Source organism: Bombina bombina, chromosome 1 (genome assembly GCF_027579735.1).
Source record: "Bombina bombina isolate aBomBom1 chromosome 1, aBomBom1.pri, whole genome shotgun sequence".
In the NCBI taxonomy this organism is placed as follows: Eukaryota; Metazoa; Chordata; class Amphibia; order Anura; family Bombinatoridae; genus Bombina; species Bombina bombina.
Genome location: NC_069499.1, coordinates 287,424,696 through 287,446,681, shown reverse-complemented (window position 1 = coordinate 287,446,681; position 21,986 = coordinate 287,424,696). Strand labels below are relative to the sequence as shown.

At 40.9% G+C, this 21,986-nt stretch overlaps 1 protein-coding gene across 1 annotated transcript in view; it reads right to left on the bottom strand.

Moving 5' to 3' along the window:
- The window catches only part of CFAP221 (cilia and flagella associated protein 221), a 453,572-nt gene that overhangs the window by 337,243 nt on the left and 94,343 nt on the right, over window positions 1-21,986 (bottom strand). The window contains exon 7 of the mRNA XM_053698027.1: window positions 5,045-5,148. Within this exon, the coding sequence (XP_053554002.1) occupies window positions 5,045-5,148 (104 nt within the window). The remainder of the gene's footprint in view (window positions 1-5,044; window positions 5,149-21,986) is intronic.

The window sequence follows — 21,986 nt, the reverse complement described above, 5'->3', positions numbered from 1 at the left end:
CATAGAAGCACAGGACTCTGCATATGCAGATAAGTATAGACATCTGTACAGTATACTAACAGGATCAGTGCTTCGTCTCGTTTGTACCCATTTGAACTATGTACTCTTGATCATTTATTGTGGAAGCTGTTTTGTATTTTAAATACAAGAATTCTGTCCAACTGGACTTTTACAGGACATTTTAAGTATCTGTTGCTTTTAATAAGAGAAAATAAAGTGGTTTTTGAACTCTGTTTTAAGCATTACCACACGTATTCTCACTTGGATTTCAAGTTGATACACCTTTACCACAGTGGAAATTATATATCCCATCTGAGCTTACTGTATACCTCTTACTGATGAGGTTTATCTAGGTGAGCATAATTAATCTCACATCTTTTTAGCATAGTGGTAATAATATTACACTACTTTATTGTTTTGTCTTTATGTCTCCTAATATCAACTACTTTCTAAACTCCTCTGGCTTTTCAACATACCATCACCCCTGGAGAGCGCTGTATCTCACAAAAGTGAGTACACCCCTCACATTTTTGTAAATATTTTATTATATCTTTTCATGTGACAACACTGAAGAAATTATACTTTGCTGCAATGTAGTGAGTGCACAGCCTGTATAACAGTGTAAATTTTCTGTCCCCTCAAAATAACAACACACAGCCATTAATGTCTAAACCGTTGACAACAAAAGTGTGTACACTCCTAAGTGGAAATGTCCAAATTGGGCCCAAAGTGTCAATATTTTGTGTGGCCGCCATTATTTTCCAGCACTGCCTTAACCCTCTTGGGCATGGAGGTTCACAGGTTGCCATTGGAGTCCTCTTACACTCCTCCATGACGACATCACAGAGCTGGTGAATGTTAGAGACCTTGCGCTCCCCCACCTTCCGTTTGAGGATGCCCCACAGATGCTCAATAGGGTTTAGGTCTGGAGAACAGTCCATCACCTTTACCTTCAGCTTCTTTAGTAAGGCAGTGGTCGTCTTGGAGGTGTGTTTGGGGTTTTTATCATGTTGGAATACTGCCCTGCGGCCCAGTCTCCGAAGGGAGGAGATCATGCTCTGCTTCAGTATGTCACAGTACATGTTGGCATTCATAGTTCCCTCAATGAACTGTAGCTCCCCAGTACCGGCAGCACTCATGCAGGCCCAGACCATGACACTCCCACCACCATGCTTTACTGTAGGCAAGACACACTTGTCTTTGTACTCCTCACCTGGTTGCCGCCACACAAACTTGACACCATCTGAACCAAATAAGTTTATCTTGGTCTCATCGGATCACAGGACATGGTTCCAGTAATCCATGTCCTTAGTCTGATTGTCGGCTTTCTTGTGCATCATCTTTAGAAGAGGCTTCCTTCTGGGATGACAGCCATGCAGACCAATTTGCTGCAGTGTGCGGCGTATGGTCTGAGCACTGATAGGCTAACCCCCCCACCTCTTCAACCTCTGCAGCAATGCTGGCAGAACTCATACGTCTATTTCCCAAACACAACCTCTGGATATGACACTGAGCACATGCACTCAACTTCTTTGGTCGATCATGGTGAGGCCTGTTCTGAGTGGAACCTGTCCTGTGAAACCACTGTATGATCTTGCCCACCATGCTGCAGCTCAGTTTCAGGGTCTGGGCAATCTTCGTATAGCCTAGGCCATCTTTCTGTAGAATAACAATTCTTTTTTTCAGATCGTCAGAGAGTTCTTTGCCATGAGGTGCCATGTTGAACATCCAGTGACCAGTATGAGAGTGTGTGAGCGACAACACCAAAATTTAACACATCTACTCCCCATTCACACCTGAGACCGTGTAACACTAACAAGTCATATGACACCGGGGAGGGAAAATGGCTTATTGGGCCCAATTTGGACATCTCCATTTAGGGGTTTACTTACTTTTGTCGCCAACGGTTTAGGCATTAATGGCTGTGTGTTGAGTTATTTTAAGGGGAAAGCAAATTTACACTGTTATACAGGCTGTACACTCACTACTTTACATTGTAGCAAAGCGTAATTTCTTCAGTGATGTCACATGAAAAGATATAATTAAATATTTACAAAAATGTGAGGGGTCTACTCACTTTTGTGAGATGATGTGTGTGTGTGTGTGTGTATATATATATATATATATATATATATACACATATACATATACACACACACATTATACATATATATGATATATTTCCCAGATGTTTTTCTCAAAACCAGAAGCACTAGGACCAAGGATAGGGCAATATTGGGAGTAGCCAGTTATATGGAGCAGAGTGATGATGATCCAACTGTGGCTGTGAATTTACGGACAGGGTTTAAGTAGTGTCTAGTTTCATTTTATTAAAACCTAAAGGGAAGACAATTACAGGGAGGGAGAGAGAGTAGAATAAACCAAGACCATGTGCAATATGCTGGATGGTTAGGAGTGTTGTATATTAATTATGGCACCAACCATTCAATATCCACAAATAATTAAATTCTAGTGAGAGAAAAAAAATCTACAATTTCAATTTAAACAAATCTATTCAGAAGAATCTCATAAAAACAAATAATTAGTATATCAATGGCACTCTATATATACTTTAGGGTGAGGGAAGGGAAATAAGACTGCATCAGGATTTGTGAAATTGTAATATCTGAAGTGACATCATTTAGATACAAAATGTGCAATAAATGTTTCTCAGGTACAAACAGACATTATTCAACCTTGGCACCTGAACAAGTGAGGTTTGTTAAAGCCTCTTTATGATTACTAAGCAAGGCCATTTTATCTGCACATACTGTAAACATGCTACTATATTAAATAGGCCAACTTCCGTCTGTTTCAAGTGTACTCTATTATACGGCAGCAGAAACTAATCACAATTAATGAACCTAAACATTAGAATAATAAAAAAAGCTGATATCCTGCTTAACTCCTCAGGGTCATGCAACCTATGCCAATATCATCAGGCTACAGACTGTAGGAAGAAAGAAATCATACATTTTAATCTGATTCATGCACAAAAACAAAGCAATAAAAGCATGGAAAGAAATATAATCTCTGGAGCTAATAATCAGTGCACTGCCTGAACAGGATGCAAGCTATCAACCCAGGAGTAACTTCCATGTACTAGGAAAAAGCATCAGCGTAGTAAAGCATTACTAGGTTACTCTCTGAACCCCATATTATTTTCTCTAGAGTAAGCGTTCTCATACGTTCTGTAATGTTTACCCTCACAGGCACTAAACAAAAGCCTCATCACCATGCAGAAAGGATGGTTGCAGGTGTCACTTTGGGCTAGATTTATCAAGGGCTAGGAGAATTCTCCTCTGAGTTCTCTGCAGCTTGCACTTTGAGAGGGGCACCGGTGTGCACAAATTTATCAACAAATTACAGGCATTAATTTGTACTGTTTGAAAGGCGAGCTGGGGTTATTAGGATGATTTTCTCTTTGCGAAAAAATGAAGTTCTCCTGATTTATCATTTCAAACCTGTGGATTTTTTAGGTAGTATTTTTTGCCTTCTTCAAGTAATCCATTACATATGCGTTTTACATGGGGCAAATTTGCGAATTAATTTTGGTGAGACTATCATGTGTGTTTCCACAATACATTTTTTTATTTATTATAATAAATACCCTTTGTAACCACAACACATTTAAATTGTTAATAGAATTTTAGTTTCTTTTCTGGGCAATTTTGCATTCTATATTTGGCATATGTATCTAGCCAAAGATAGACCTACAAGAATAGGTCTATCTACACGACTCAAACTCAAAGACATAATGCTTTCTAATGTTGTTCTCCTCAGCTTCAATGTAAACTTTCATGAATGAAAGTGCCCCTGTTTTTAATATTATTTTTACATTCACTTTAACTATTATAATTATTTTTACGAATAATGCAAATAAATTGCATTAAGAAGATTGCGAAGAAAGATAGATATGAGAATGACGGCTCTGCAGAAAGGGCAATTTTCATTCTAAAGAGAAAGTTACATCTGTAACAAAGAGTATGACAACATTTTGGTTGAGCAGAGGGTAAATATTTGACTTTAATGGTGAGTGTTTGGGGGAATTTGAGCCAGGAACCAATAGTATTTAACGTGCTTTTGAAAGAATGTTGGGTTTGGAGCCCATTTCCAGCATTGATGGGTTCCATAAAGATGACCACAAGCAATATAATTCTAGAAGAGAGCAGGAAGCAAAGTATAGATTTGTAATCAGAAATTAGGAGCTCACCGGGACTGGGTATGGACTGAAAACAGGAATATCAGATGAAGGTTTTTTATTTTATTTATTGTATTCCTTGTTGAGGAATAGTCACATTTTGGAAATTTTACATATAAGGCATTGACAAGACATATTGTGGAGTTAATGGATGTGAGAGTTCAGAGAGATTTAAGAAAGCAATATACTTGGTCAGTGAATGTGTATTTTTAAATATTGGGACATTGTTGGGAAGGAAAATAGTTCCGAAAATGCTAAATTTATGCAATGGTGTGATATCAAGGAATAGATGGACAGAATACTTAGTGACAAGATACAGAAGCTCAGGAGAGATATTGAAAGGGTTACAGATTTGAAATAAAGCCAAATAAGTGGAGAAAGTTTCCAAAGATGAAGTACGTAAAAAAGAAAATAGCCATGTCTAAGAATAAAACATTGGGAGGCACAAAATGACAACTAGAAAGGAGGACAAAAATGGTGAAAGAGGATGACACAAAGGAGCAAATAGAGAGGTATGATGAGAAAACCATGAGAGGACAGAGTCATAAAGACCAACAGAGTGAAGTCTACAGAGATTATAACTCTCTGCAAATCATTACTTGGGTTCATCTATTCTAGTCACATCAATAGTTTTGATTTTCTATTGTTGTATAGGCTAAGAGGATAACTATACAAAGCACTCATGATCATTTTGGGAGGTTTGCATGTCCCATGTATACAGAGTTATGCATCTTACAAATGTTTGTTAACAACGGATTTCTTAAGTGGGATATGACGGTCACAAAATCTTGTTTTCCTTTGCTAGACTCCCTATGCTAAAATTGATGACACTGAAACACGTACCTGAGGTTGGAGAGATGTGGAAGGCATGGTGCGGCTGAGAACAAATGATGCAGAACTCAAAGTCTATGGGGCAGCTGCACTGCAAGGGGATGACGTACTGCTTACTGTGGAAATAAGGGGGTTATTTAGAACAAATAATAAAGTACATATTGGATCTGGCAAGGTACATTATTTATAGGTTATGAAATTTGTTAAATAACATATTTGAAGAATTACTAGCATAGATGTTTCTTGGCTTATAGACGTTTGCCATTGTGGAATTAAAGGAACACAGAAGTCAAAATTAAAGTGTCATGATTCAAATGGAGCGTGCAATTTATAAAAACTTTCCAGTTTACTACTGTTTGTTTGTTTAAACTTAGCTCCTTTCTATAAGTGTATAATGCAGAAGCCTCCTGAGCACTATATATATATATATATATATATATATATATATATATATATATATATATATATATATATATAGTGTTAAAAGATTGTTGCAAACACTTATCATGTAGTACTCAAGACACTCATTCCTGAGCCTGCCTTCATAGGAAAAAAGAGCTAAGCTGTAAAAAAGGATAGCATGGACAGAAATAAATCTGAAAATAAAAGTAAATAGGAATGATTTTTTTTATATACTATATATATGAGTGAGCAGTCACCAGCGTGCTATATCAAAGATATACAAAAACAGTCACTAATAAGATAGCACTCACTGGGTTTAAAAATAAAACTTATCTTTTATTGTAGAATTTTCAAAGATTAAAACGATCCCATTATGGGATTTATTAAACCCAGTGAGTGCTATCTTATTAGTGACTGTTTATATATATATATATATATATATATATATATATATATATATATACATACACACACACACACACACCACACACACACACATATACATTGTGTATCTGAACCATTTAAGTTTTTGGGGTTTTTTTTTAACTCCTTCTCTTTTTTAAGGGTATAAGTGGGTGCATTGGCTGTGTATCTCTTGTTCAATAGCTGGTTACTTTGAACAGAAGCACAAGAACACTTAAATTAATGGAACTGGATGCAAATACATGTTCAAAGTATATATTTTTGCTTTTTCAGGTGCTTTACTTTTAAGGCATACCATTTCACACCAATTTACGTTTTTGCTTATTATGTGGTAATACTAATAAGGCTCATTACACCAGTGGGAATACTTTCTGTTTAAAATTGTAATGGCAAAAAGGAAATTTATGCTTACCTGATAAATTTATTTATTTTACGATATGACGAGTCCACGGATTTCCTCCTTACTTGTGGGATATCGCCTCCTGGTCAGCAGGAAGTGGCAAAGAGCTGCATATATAGCCCCTCCCTACCCTGCCCCTCCAGTCATTCGGCCGAAGTTTTAGGAAGAGAAAGGAAAAGCCAAGGAGCAGAGGTGACTGAAGTTAAACAAAAAATAAAAACCTGTCTTCAGAAAAATAACAGGGTGGGCCGTGGACTCGTCATATCGTAAAAGAAATACATTTATCAGGTAAGCATAAATTTGCTTTTCTTTTACAAGATATGACGAGTCCACGGATTTCATCCTTACTTGTGGGATACAATACCAAAGCTATAGGACACGGATGAAAGGGAGGGACAAGACAGGGACCTAAACGGAAGGCACCACTGCTTGAAGAACCTTTCTCCCAAAAACAGCCTCAGAAGAAGCAAATGTATCAAATTTGTAAAATTTGGAAAAAGTATGAAGAGACGACCAAGTTGCAGCCTTGCAACTCTGTTCAACAGAAGCATAATTTTTAAATTCAGGCCGAATACAGTCTTTCCTTTGAAAGGAATAGCCAATAGTTTGGATTTAGAGGATACATCCGCAGACCAGGATTTCAACCATAAGGCTCTGCGCGCTACAATGGCCAAACCTGCATTCTTAGCCGCCAACTAGGCAATCTGAAAGGCGGCGTCCGTGAGAAAATAATTGGCCAGCTTAAGGGCCTTGATTCTATCCAATATCTCTTCCAAAGGAGTCTAAGTTTTAAGAGACTCTTCTAGGGCATCAAGCCAAAAGGCTGCCGCAGTTGTATCTGGTACAATGCAGGCAGTTGGTTGCAATAGAAACCCTTGATGAACAAACAGTTTCTTAAGAAGCCCCTCCAAATTTTTATCCATAGGGTCTTTGAAGGCACAACTGTCCTCAATAGGAATAGTTGTATGTTTAGCTAGAGTAGAAATGGCTCCCTCCACCTTAGGATTCGTTGGGTAATGCACTACCTGAGTCAGACAGTTCTCCTTCTGATAAAACCTCCCTACCCCCCCCCCCCCCTTCAGAGTCCTGGAAGGGAAGATCAGAGATCGCCATCAAGGAATCAGAAGTCGCATGGACTACATGGGTCTCTATTTTACTACATTTACCCTGTAGTACTGGTAACTTAGATAACACTTATGTAAGGGTTGAGGACATAACTGTAGCCATATCTTGCAGAGTAAATGATGCAGACACCGAAGAACATGGCGCCTGTGTGGGTGTTATGGTCTGAGATGCTTGGGTTTGAGCTGTATCCTGAACCTCATCATTCTGAGTACAATCATTATTATCATCGTTCTGAGTACAATCATTATTATTATCAGATAAGAAAATGTGTTCTTTACACTGTAATGCCCTAGTTATATATGAGGGACAAAGTGTAACAGGGGGTTCCACAATGGCATTTAAACACATAAGGCATTCACTGTGTTCATCCATTTTAATAAAGTGAACAAATAACACTTTTGCTAAATAAATATATTGAGTACTGTCTCTTTAAGGACTTAAAGCACAAAAATAACCGTTTTTTATTTTCTTTTTTATAATTCAAAATGACAAGAAAAAAAACAGAATTTATGCTTACCTGATAAATTACTTTCTCCAACGGTGTGTCCGGTCCACGGCGTCATCCATTACTTGTGGGAAATATTCTCCCCCACAGGGAAAGGCAAGGAGAGCACACAGCAAGAGCTGTCCATATAGCTCCCCCTCTGGCTCCGCCCCCCAGTCATTCGACCGACGGTTAGGAGAAAAAGGAGAAACTATAAGGTGCCGTGGTGACTGTAGTGTATAAAGAAAAAATTTTCAAACCTGATTAAAAAACCAGGGCGGGCCGTGGACCGGACACACCGTTGGAGAAAGTAATTTATCAGGTAAGCATAAATTCTGTTTTCTCCAACATTGGTGTGTCCGGTCCACGGCGTCATCCATTACTTGTGGGAACCAATACCAAAGCTTTAGGACACGGATGAAGGGAGGGAGCAAATCAGGTTACCTAAACGGAAGGCACCACAGCTTGCAAAATCTTTCTCCCAAAAATAGCCTCCGAAGAAGCAAAAGTATCAAATTTGTAGAATTTGGCAAAAGTGTGCAGAGAAGACCAAGTCGCTGCCTTACATATCTGGTCAAAAGAAGCCTCGTTCTTGTAGGCCCATGTGGAAGCCACAGCCCTAGTAGAGGGAGCTGTGATACGGTCAGGAGGCTGCCGTCCGGCAGTCTCATAAGCCAAGCGGATAATGCTTTTCAGCCAGAAAGAGAGAGAGGTAGCAGTAGCTTTTTGACCTCTCCTCTTACCAGAGTAAACGACAAACAAAGATGAGGTTTGTCTAAAATCTTTTGTTGCTTCTAAATAGAACTTTAAAGCACAAACAACATCTAAATTGTGTAATAAACGTTCCTTCTTTGAAACTGGATTCGGACACAAAGAAGGAACAACTATTTCCTGGTTGATGTTCTTGTTGGAAACAACTTTTGGAAGAAAACCAGGCTTAGTACGCAAAACAACCTTATCTGAATGAAAAACCAGATATGGTGGATTACACTGCAAAGCAGATAATTCAGAAACTCTTCTAGCAGAAGAAATAGCAACCAAAAACAGAACTTTCCAAGAAAATAACTTAATATCTATGGAATGTAAAGGTTCAAACGGAACCCCTTGAAGAACTGAAAGAACTAAATTTAGACTCCAAGGAGGAGTCATGGGTCTGTAAACAGGCTTGATTCTAACCAAAGCCTGAACAAAAAGCTTGTACATCTGGCAAAGCTGCCAGTCGTTTGTGCAACAAGACGGATAATGCAGAAATCTGTCCTTTTAGAGAACTAGCTGACAACCCTTTATCCAAACCTTCTTGGAGAAAGGAGAGAATCTTTGGAATTTTAATCTTACTCCAGGAGAATCCTTTGGATTCACACCAACAGATATATCTTTTCCATATTTTATGGTAAATCTTTCTAGTCACAGGTTTTCTGGCTTGGACCAGAGTATCAATCACAGAATTTGAAAACCCACGCTTGGATAAAATCAAGCGTTCAATTTCCAAGCAGTCAGCTGCAGAGAAACTAGATTTGGATGTTCGAATGGACCTTGTACTAGAATATCCTGTCTCAAAGGTAGCTTCCATGGTGGAGCCGATGACATATTCACCAGGTCTGCATACCAAGTCCTGCGTGGCCACGCAGGAGCTATCAGAATCACCAAGGCCTTCTCCTGTTTGATCCTGGCTATGAGCCTGGGAAGGAGAGGAAACGGTGGAAACACATATGCTAGGTTGAACGACCAAGGCGCCACTAATGCATCCACTAGAGTCGCCTTGGGATCCCTGGATCTGGACCCGTAGCAAGGTATCTTTAAGTTCTGACGGGACGCCATTAGATCCATGTCTGGAATGCCCCATAATTGGGTTAACTGAGCAAAGACCTCCGGATGGAGTTCCCACTCCCCCGGATGGAAAGTCTGACGACTCAAATAGTCCGCCTCCCAGTTGTCTACTCCTGGGATGTGAATAGCAGATAGATGGCAGGAGTGATTCTCTGCCCATTGGATTATCTTGGTTACTTCCTTCATCGCTAGGGAACTCTTTGTTCCCCCCTGATGATTGATGTACGCAACAGTCGTTATGTTGTCCGACTGAAATCTTATGAACCTGGCTTCCGCTAGCTGAGGCCAAGCCAGGAGCGCATTGAATATAGCTCTTAGTTCCAAAATGTTTATCGGGAGAAGCGACTCTTCCCGCGACCATAGGCCCTGAGCTTTCAGGAAGTCCCAGACCGCGCCCCACCCCAAGAGGCTGGCGTCGGTCGTGATGATGACCCACTCCGGTCTGCGGAAACTCATTCCCTGAGACAGGTGATCCTGGGTCAACCACCAGAGAAGTGAGTCCCTGGTTACCTGATCTACTTGAATTTGGGAAGACAAGTCTGTATAGTCCCCATTCCACTGATTGAGCATGCATAGCTGTAATGGTCTTAGATGAATTTGAGCAAAAGGAACCACATCCATTGCTGCGACCATTAGTCCTATTACTTCCATGCATTGAGCTATGGAGGGTTGAGGAATAGAATGAAGAACTCGACAAGCTTTTAGAAGCTTTGCCTTTCTGACTTCTGTGAGAAAGATCTTCATTTCCACAGAATCTATTATTGTTCCCAGAAAAGGAACCCTTGTGGACGGTGACAGTGAACTTTTTTCTATGTTCACCTTCCACCCGTGAGATCTGAGAAAGGCCAACACAATGTCTGTATGAGCCCTCGCTTTGGAAAGGGACGACGCTTGGATTAGGATGTCATCTAGATAAGGTACTACAGCGATGCCCCTCGGCCTTAGGACCGCTAGAAGGGACCCTAGCACCTTTGTGAAAATTCTGGGAGCGGTGGCTAAACCGAATGGAAGAGCCACAAACTGGTAATGTTTGTCCAGAAAGGCGAACCTCAGGAACTGATGATGAGATTTGTGGATTGGGATATGCAGATACGCATCCTTTAGATCCACGGTAGTCAAAAATTGACCCTGCTGGATTGTCGGTAAGATTGTCCGAATGGTTTCCATCTTGAAGGATGGAACTCTGAGGAACTTGTTTAATATATTTAAATCCAGAATTGGCCTGAAAGTTCCCTCTTTTTTGGGAACCACAAACAGGTTTGAGTAAAAACCTAGACCTTGTTCCCCGGAGGGGACTGGGTTTATCACTCCCATCTTTGATAGGTCTCTTACACAAAGTAAGAATGCCTGTTTCTTTATCTGGTCTGAAGATAAGCGAGACAGGTGGAACCTTCCCTTTGGAGGAAGTCCCTTGAATTCTAACAGGTATCCCTTGGAAACTATCTCTAGTGCCCAGGGATCCAGAACATCTCTTGCCCAAGCCTGAGCGAAGAGAGATAGTCTGCCCCCTACCAGATCCGGTCCCGGATCGGGGGCTACCCCTTCATGCTGTCTTGGTAGCAGCAGCAGGTTTCTTGGTTTGTTTACCCTTGTTCCAGCCTTGCATGGGCTTCCAAGCGGGTTTGGGCTGGGCCGCGTTACCTTCTTGTCTAGCGGCAGTGGAGTTATTAGCCGGTCCGTTCCTGAAATTGCGAAAGGAACGAAAATTAGACTTGTTCTTAGCCTTAAAAGGCCTATCCTGTGGGAGGGCATGGCCCTTACCCCCAGTGATGTCTGAAATAATTTCCTTCAATTCCGGCCCAAAAAGGGTCTTACCCTTGAAAGGAATATTCAGTATTTTAGCCAAAGCGCCCTCCGCGCTACTATAGCAAAACCTGAGTTTTTCGCCGCCAATTTCGTTATTTGAAAGGCGGCATCCAATATAAAGGAATTAGCTAACTTTAATGCGTGAATTCTGTCCATGACTTCTTCATAGGAAGTCTCTTTCTGGAGCGACCTTTCTAGTTCTTCGAACCAAAAGGACGCCGCTGAAGTGACAGTAATAACACACGTAGCTGGTTGAAGGATGAACCCTTGCTGAACAAAAATCTTTTTAAGCAATCCTTCCAATTTTTTATCCATAGGATCTTTGAAAGCGCAACTGTCCTCTATAGGAATAGTTGTGCACTTCGCTAGTGTTGAAACAGCTCCCTCAACCTTCGGGACCGTTTGCCATGCGTCCCTTCTAGGGTCTACTATGGGAAACATTTTCTTAAATATAGGAGGTGGGGCAAAGGGTACACCTGGCTTCTCCCACTCCTTTTCCACTATGTTCGCTACCCTCTTAGGTATTGGAAAAGCGTCGTCGTGCACTGGGACCTCTAAAAATTTGTCCAATTTGCACAACTTCTCTGGTACTACCATGGAATCACAGTCATCCAGAGTTTAAACTTAAATGCCACTAGATCAGGTTCTGCCTGTTGAGAAATTTTTCCTGAATCTGAAATTTCACCCTCAGACAGCCCTTCCCTTACAGCCAATTCCGATTGATGCAAGGGTAAAATAGATAAGGCATCGTCAGCGTCTGATTGTTCATCCTTTTTATCTGTATTTAAAACTGAACAATCACGCTTTCTCTGAAAAGCTGGCAGTTTGGATAAAAAATTTGCTATAGAATTATCCACTACTACTGATAATTGTTGCATAGAAATAAGCACTGGCGCGCTAGGTGTCGCCTGCGCGGGCAAAGCTGGTGTAGACACAGAAGGAGAGGATGTAGAGCTATCCCCACTACCTTCATTAGATAAATCATCTTGGGCAACATTATGAAAAATAACAGAGCTGTCCTGATTTTGTTTGGACGCTATGGCGCAATTATCACAAACACTCGAAGGGGGAACCACATTTGTCTCTATACACACAGAACATAGGTTATCTGATGGAACAGACATGTTAAACAGATTTAGGCAGGCAAACAATGCAATAAAAACGATTTTAAACAAAAACGTTACTGTCTCTTTAAATAATAAAATGACACCTTTATTTCTGAATGTTCAAAAAACTATGAAGGCAATAATGTCTTAATGCTTAGAAAGTATTGCACAGCAAATATGGAGACTCTAGCTCTTAAAACAAGCAAACCGGAGCTAATTGTTGGATTTAACCATTTTTATACACTACAATCCCTGCTACAGCCTTGTTGCAGCTTTTTTACCTTCCTTAGGGGTCACCATTCACAGAAAAAAAGCCTTTTGGAGTCACTTTCTGAGCCACAGGACCCTATCTGCATGCACTGCCTTGTAAATCAACTGTGCAGCTGAAGCATCAAAATGAGGCTTCCTCCCTCAGCACACTAGAGTGAATGGGCCTTCCTGACTAGATTTAGGTGTCTAAAACAAGCCAGATCAATAAAAAACGTTCCCCAGTGTATGTGAGCTTATAAAATATTTCAAATGGTATCATATTGTAATAAAAACCAATCGATTTTGCCCCTAACAGTGTCTACCAGCATAAAAAACAAAAAGGGGAAGCCTGTTATCTTTTTTTGCTGAGGTGAAAGAAAAATGGCTTACCTTTTTCCCTGAGGGGAAATATGACTGTCATCTAGCATTAGCCTGTGTTGTTAGAAGGAGACTAGTCATACCTGAAGCAGATGAGTCTGCAAACTGTTACCCCCAACTGAAGTTCTCTTGTTTCAACAGTCCTGCGTGATAACAGTAATGGATTTTAGTTACTGTCTGCTAAAATCATAGCCCTCTTAAACAGAAATCTTCATCACTTTTCTGTTATAGAGTAAATAGTACAAGCCGGCAATGTCCCCCAATTATAAGGCAAATATTGCTTAACACTAAAAAAAAAAACCTTGTCACCTCCTACCTGCACCTGTGACCGGAATAATGAAAATTCAACTGCGCAATCCGGAAGCAGGCTAAAGTCTGAGACAACCAGCTATTACCAATACTGACTGCGCTATGAAAGTGCGCAAAGGCTAGCTCCGCCCCTCGTGGGCGTAATTAAACACGGACTGTTGAAAACATGAAATATCCGCCATTAACCGGAGATTAGCATATCCCATGCACTCCGGAATAACTAGAAAGCAAAAACCACACTGATTACGGTTATCCCTTGCGTCAGCTCCATAACAAAAAACCCTCACACAAACTCCTCAGAACTTCAAGGCACACGCTGCTGAATGTCTAGAGAAAAACACATACACGCTAGTCCCCAGTTTCCCTTCCTTAATAAACATTGTGAGAAAAACCTGGTACATTGTGTCAGCTTGTATATGCATACCAGTGCTTCTAGGTAATAACTGCTAGAGTGTCTGGTCTTGTCACTGCTTTTACTTGTACATACATACCCCCAAAAGCATAGTGAAAATACAGTCCAACTGAGAGTCTGTTCTGTGTCCCAGAATAAAAGAACTGCACTTACCTTCATACTGAGTAACAGCATGATAACTTCACAGTGTCAAGAGGTGCCACATATCCTCCTGAGGTCCTGTGAAACAGAGAAGTCTTAGTTAAGATTTTCTAAGACTATGTACATCAAACGCAGCACAATCCTGGGAGGCACAGTGGAGACAAAAATCCACCAGTTCCCACAGTCTAAAAGACTACTTGAAGCTGCTCTGTAATAAAATAGTACACTTTGGCACCATTTGAAAACAATAAACTCTTGATTGAAGAATCTAAACTAACACCTCACTTTACCTCTTCCTATCACTAACACAGGCAAAGAGAATGACTGGAGGGGGAGGGAAGGGAGGGGCTATATATGCAGCTCTGCTGCGGAGCTCTTTGCCACTTCCTGCTGACCAGGAGGCGATATCCCACAAGTAAAGATGAAATCTGTGGACTCGTCATATCTTGTAAAAGAAACTTAAGCCTAGATTTAGAGTTCTGCGTTAGCCGTCAAAAGCAGTGTTAAGGGGTCCTAACGCTGCTTTTGGCCGCCCGCTGGTATTTAGAGTCAGGCAGGAAAGGGTCTAACGCTCACTTTCAAGCCGCAACTTTTCCATACCGCAGATCCCCTTACGCTAATTGCGTATCCTATCTTTTCAATGGGATCTTCCTAACGCCGGTATTTAGAGTCTTGGCTGAAGTGAGCGGTAGACCCTCTACCGACAAGACTCCAGCCGCAGAAAAAAGTCAGTAGTTAAGCGCTTTATGGGCTAACGCCGGTTTATAAAGCTCTTAACTACTGTGCTCTAAAGTACACTAACACCCATAAACTACCTATGTACCCCTAAACCGAGGTCCCCCCACATCGCCGCCACTATAATAAACATTTTTAACCCCTAATCTGCCGACCGCACATCGCCGCAACCTACATTATCCCTATGAACCCCTAATCTACTGCCCCTTACACCGCTGACCCCTATATTATATTTATTAACCCCTAATCTGCCCCCCCCCAACGTCACCGATACTTAACTACACTTATTAACCCCTAATCTGCCAACCGGACCTCGCCGCCACTATAATACATGTATTAACCCCTAAACCGCCGCACTCCCGTCTCACAAACACTATAATAAATGTTATTAACCCCTAATCTGCCCTCCCTAACATCGACGCCACCTAACTTCAAGTATTAAACCCTAATCTGCCGACCGGAGCTCCCCGCTACTCTAATAAATATATTAACCCCTAAAGCTAAGTCTAACCCTAACCCTAACACCCCCCTAAATTAAATATAATTTTAATCTAACGAAATAAATTAAATATTATTAACTAAAGTATTCTTATTTAAAACTAAATACTTGTAAAATAAACCCTAATATAGCTACAATATAACTAATAGTTATATTATAGCTATTTTAGGATTTATATTTATTTTACAGGCAACTTTGTATTTATTTTAACTAGGTACAATAGCTATTAAATAGTTATTAACTACTTTATAGCTACCTAGTTAAAATAATTACAAAATTACCTGTAAAATAAATCCTAACCTAAGTTACAATTAAACCTAACACTACACTATCAATAAATTAATTAAATAAATTACCTACAATTACATACAATTAAATAAACTAAACTATAAAAAAATAAAAACACTAAATTACAAAAAATAAAAAAAGATTACAAGAATATTAGGCTAATTACACCTACTCTAAGCTCCCTAATAAAATAAAAAAGCCCCCCAAAATAATAAAGGTCCCTACCCTATTCTAAATTAAAAAGTAACCAGCTCTTTTACCAGCCCTTAAAAGGGCTTAATGCGGGCATGCCCCAAAGTAATCAGCTCTTTTGCCTGTAAAAAAAAATACAACCCCCCCCCAGCATTAAAACCCACCACCCACATACCCCTACTCTAACCCAAACCCCCCTTAAATAAACCTAACACTACCCCCCTGAAGATCTCCCTACCTTGAGTCGTCATCAATCAGCCGGGCCGCAGTCTTAGTCCGATGGGGCAGAAAAGGACATCCAGACCGGCAGAAGTCTTCATCCTATACGGGCAGAAGAGGACATCCGGACCGGCAGACATCTTCATCCAAGCGGCATCTTTTATCTTCATCCATCCAACGAGGAGCGGCTCCATCTTCAAGACCTCCAGCGCGGAACATCCTTCTTGACCGACGACTACCCGACGAATGAAGGTTCCTTTAAGTGACGTCATCCAAGATGGCGTCCCTCGAATTCCGATTGGCTGATAGGATTCTATCAGCCAATTGGAATTAAGGTAGGAAAAATCTGATTGGCTGATTGAATCAGCCAATCGAATTGAACTTGAATCTGATTGGCTGATTCAATCAGCCAATCAGATTTTTTCTACCTTCATTCCGATTGGCTGATAGAATCCTATCAGCCAATCGGAATTCGAGGGACGCCATCTTGGATGACGTCACTTAAAGGAACCTTCATTCGTCGGGTAATCGTCGGTCAAGAAGGATGTTCCGCGCCGGAGGTCTTGAAGATGGAGCTGCTCCTCGTCGGATGGATGAAGATAAAAGATGCCGCTTGGATGAAGATGTCTGCCGGTCCGGATGTCCTCTTCTGCCCGGATAGGATGAAGACTTCTGCCGGTCTGGATGTCCTTTTCTGCCCCATCGGATGAAGACTTCGGCCCGGCTGGGTGAAGACGACTCAAGGTAGGGAGATCTTCAGGGGGGTAGTGTTAGATTTATTTAAGGGGGGTTTGGGTTAGAGTAGGGGTATGTGGGTGGTGGGTTTTAATGTTGGGGGGTTGTATTTTTTTTTTTACAGGAAAAAGAGCTGATTACTTTGGGGCATGCCCTGCAAAAAGCCCTTTTAAGGGCTGGTAAAAGAGCTGGTTACTTTTTAATTTAGAATAAGGTAGGGACCTTTATTATTTTGGGGGGCTTTTTTATTTTATTAGGGGGCTTAGAGTAGGTGTAATTAGCCTAATATTCTTGTAATCTTTTTTTATTTTTTGTAATTTAGTGTTTTGTTTTTTTTGTAATTTAGTTTAGTTTATTTAATTGTATGTAATTGTAGGTAATTTATTTAATTAATTTATTGATAGTGTAGTGTTAGGTTTAATTGTAACTTAGGTTAGGATTTATTTTACAGGTAATTTTGAAATTATTTTAACTAGGTAGCTATTAAGTAGTTAATAACTATTTAATAGCTATTGTACCTAGTTAAAATAAATACAAAGTTGCCTGTAAAATAAATATAAATCCTAAAATAGCTATAATATAACTATTAGTTATATTGTAGCTATATTAGGGTTTATTTTACAAGTACTTAGTTTTAAATAAGAATACTTTAGTTAATAATATTTAATTTATTTTGTTAGGTTAAAATTATATTTAACTTAGGGGGGTGTTAGGGTTAGACTTAGCTTTAGGGATTAATACATTTATTATAGTAGCGACAAGGTCCGGTCGGCAGATTAGGGGTTAATACTTGAAGTTAGGTGGCGTCTATGTGAGGGAGGGCAGATTAGGGGTTAATAACATTTATTATAGTGTTTGTGAGACGGGAGTGTGGCGGTTTAGGGGTTAATACATTTATTATAGTGGCGGCGAGGTCCAGTTGGCAGATTAGGGGTTAATAAGTGTAGTTAGGTAGCGGCAACGTTGGGGGGGCAGATTAGAGGTTAATAAATATTATGTAGGTGTCGGCGATGTTAAGGGCAGCAGATTAGGGGTTCATAGGGATAATGTAGGTGGCGGCGGTGTACGGAGCGGCAGATTAGGGGTTAATAATATAATGCAGGTGTCGGCGATAGCGGGGCGGCAGATTAGGGGTTAATAAGTGTAAGGTTAGGGGTGTTTAGACTCGGGGTTTATGTTAGGGTGTTAGGTGCAGACTTAGAAACTGTTTCCCCATAGGAAACAATGGGGCTGCGTTGGGAGCTTAATGCTGCTTTTTTGCAGGTGTTAGTTTTTTTTTCATCCCAAACTGCCCCATTGTTTCCTATGGGGGAATCGTGCACGAGCACGTTTGCCAGCTTACCGCTACCGTAAGCAACGCTGGTATTGAGAGTTGAAGTGGCGGTACATTCGGCTCAACGCACCCTTTTCGGAGCCTAACGCAGCCCTTCAGACAACTCTAAATACCAGCGTTGTCTTAAAGGGACACTGTACCCAATTTTTTTCTTTTGTAATTCAGAAAGAGCATGCAATTTTAAGCAACTTTCTAATTTACTCCTATTATCAATTTTTCTTCGTTCTCTTGCTATCATTATTTGAAAAAGAAGGCATCTAAGCTTTTTTTTTGGTTTCAGTACTCTGGACAGCACTTTTTTATTGGTGGATGAATTTATCCACCAATCAGCAAGGACAACCCAGGTTGTTCACCAAAAATGGGCCGGCATCTAAACTTACATTCTCGCATTTCAAATATAGATATACCAAGAGAATGAAGAAAATTTGATAATAGGAGTAAATTAGAAAGTTGCTTAAAATTTCATGCTCAATCTGAATCACAAAAGATTTTTTTTGGGTACAGTGTCCCTTTAAGGGTGCGTTGGGAAAAAAAGCTGCGTTAGCTACGCGGGTCTTTACCGACAAAACTCTAAATCTAGGCGATAGATTCTAAAATAGGCTTGAACTGGGCTGCTTTAAGGTAGTTTGTTTTGTGCCAGAATCTAATTAAAGATAAATACATTTTTGGCAAATAAGGTCATGAGCTTTCTGTCCTCAAGGAGGTAGATGAGAGGCTTATCAGCAGCTTTGAAAGACAGTCTAGTCAAAATAAAACTTTCAAGATTCAGATAGGGTATATAATTTGTTTTGCAAAGGGTTTACGAGTCTCATAATTTTAAGATTTCTGCATTTTAGCAATATTTTTCAGATTACTTGACACTTTTCTGGGGATTGAGACCGTACAACAAGTATTTATAGCATTACAAGGTACAAAAAAATAAAAATAAAACAGCTGTTTATAATTTGACTAGGTTGCTTAAGGGACTCTTAAAAAGCATTTAGAATGTACAATCCTTAGAGAAGAATATTTGCACACAAAAAAAAACACCACTGTATACCTCAGGATGTTGACAAAGTTTTTTCCACTGACCTTTCTGAAACTACATTAAGTTTGCTATTTCTGGAAATGGAAGGACTCTTAATTACGATCCTGTACGTCCTCAGGGGTTTCAAGTGGTGAAAGCGATCTAGATTGCTTCTAACCGCTTCAAAAGGTGTTGCAGTAATGCCTCTGTATTCTGGCATCACTGTAATACCTTTGTTTAGCCAGTGATGCAGAGAGAGCCACTTTGTGGCCCTCTCTGCATCGGGCATTGATAGCTCCAATCGTTGGTGGGTGGGAGCAGAAGCTGGGAGGCGGATGGGCGGACCATCGATGTCTTAGGTGTATATTACTTACACAGCAATATCACCGACACTCGGCGGAAGTGGATGGGGGCGACGGGCAGGGGCGCCCGCGTGAGCACCCGTGGCGAATGACATTTTTTTTTTTATTACAAATTTGTATAGTGATGGGGGGCTCTCTGGATGTTGGGCAAGGGATCTGGGAGGGGGAGGGAGGGAGGATATTGAGGGGGGGCAGCTACACTACAGAAAATATCCAATTTAATAAAAAAACAATTTAAAAACAGAATTTATGTTTACCTGATAAATTACTTTCTCCAACGGTGTGTCCGGTCCACGGCGTCATCCTTACTTGTGGGATATTCTCTTCCCCAACAGGAAATGGCAAAGAGCCCAGCAAAGCTGGTCACATGATCCCTCCTAGGCTCCGCCTTCCCCAGTCATTCGACCGACGTAAAGGAGGAATATTTGCATAGGAGAAACCATATGATACCGTGGTGACTGTAGTTAAAGAAAATAAATTATCAGACCTGATTAAAAAACCAGGGCGGGCCGTGGACCGGACACACCGTTGGAGAAAGTAATTTATCAGGTAAACATAAATTCTGTTTTCTCCAACATAGGTGTGTCCGGTCCACGGCGTCATCCTTACTTGTGGGAACCAATACCAAAGCTTTAGGACACGGATGATGGGAGGGAGCAAATCAGGTCACCTAGATGGAAGGCACCACGGCTTGCAAAACCTTTCTCCCAAAAATAGCCTCAGAAGAAGCAAAAGTATCAAATTTGTAAAATTTAGTAAAAGTGTGCAGTGAAGACCAAGTCGCTGCCTTACATATCTGATCAACAGAAGCCTCGTTCTTGAAGGCCCATGTGGAAGCCACGGCCCTAGTGGAATGAGCTGTGATTCTTTCAGGAGGCTGCCGTCCGGCAGTCTCGTAAGCCAATCTGATGATGCTTTTAAGCCAAAAAGAGAGAGAGGTAGAAGTTGCTTTTTGCCCTCTCCTTTTACCGGAATAAACAACAAACAAGGAAGATGTTTGTCTGAAATCCTTTGTAGCATCTAAATAGAATTTTAGAGCATGAACTACATCCAAATTGTGCAACAAACGTTCCTTCTTTGAAACTGGATTCGGACACAAAGAAGGCACGACTATCTCCTGGTTAATGTTTTTGTTAGAAACAACTTTCGGAAGAAAACCAGGTTTAGTACGCAAAACCACCTTATCTGCATGGAACACCAGATAAGGAGGAGAACACTGCAGAACAGATAACTCTGAAACTCTTCTAGCAGAAGAAATTGCAACCAAAAACAAAACTTTCCAAGATAATAACTTAATATCTACGGAATGTAAGGGTTCAAACGGAACCCCCTGAAGAACTGAAAGAACTAAATTGAGACTCCAAGGAGGAGTCAAAGGTTTGTAAACAGGCTTGATTCTAACCAGAGCCTGAACAAAAGCTTGAACATCTGGCACAGCCGCCAGCTTTTTGTGAAGTAAAACAGATAAAGCAGAAATCTGTCCCTTCAAAGAACTTGCAGATAATCCTTTCTCCAAACCTTCTTGAAGAAAGGATAGAATCTTAGGAATTTTTATCTTGTTCCATGGGAATCCTTTAGATTCACACCAACAGATATATTTTTTCCATATTTTATGGTAGATTTTTCTAGTTACAGGCTTTCTGGCCTGAACAAGAGTATCAATGACAGAATCTGAGAACCCTCGCTTTGATAAAATCAAGCGTTCAATCTCCAAGCAGTCAGTTGGAGTGAGGCCAGATTCGGATGTTCGAACGGACCTTGAACAAGAAGGTCCTGTCTCAAAGGTAGCTTCCATGGTGGAGCCGATGACATATTCACCAGGTCTGCATACCAAGTCCTGCGTGGCCACGCAGGAGCTATCAAGATCACTGATGCCCTCTCCTGATTGATCCTGGCTACCAGCCTGGGGATGAGAGGAAACGGTGGGAATACATAAGCTAGGTTGAAGGTCCAAGGTGCTACTAGTGCATCTACTAGAGTCGCCTTGGGATCCCTGGATCTGGACCCGTAGCAAGGAACCTTGAAGTTCTGACGAGAGGCCATCAGATCCATGTCTGGAATGCCCCACAATTGAGTAATTTGGGCAAAGATTTCCGGATGGAGTTCCCACTCCCCCGGATGAAATGTCTGACGACTCAGAAAATCCGCTTCCCAATTTTCCACTCCTGGGATGTGGATTGCAGACAAGTGGCAGGAGTGAGTCTCCGCCCATTGAATGATTTTGGTCACTTCTTCCATCGCCAGGGAACTCCTTGTTCCCCCTTGATGGTTGATATACGCAACAGTCGTCATGTTGTCTGATTGAAACCGTATGAATTTGGCCTTTGCTAGCTGAGGCCAAGCCTTGAGGGCATTGAATATCGCTCTCAGTTCCAGAATATTTATCGGGAGAAGAGATTCTTCCCGAGACCAAAGGCCCTGAGCTTTCAGGAGTTCCCAGACCGCGCCCCAGCCCACCAGACTGGCGTCGGTCGTGACAATGACCCACTCTGGTCTGCGGAAGCTCATCCCCTGTGACAGGTT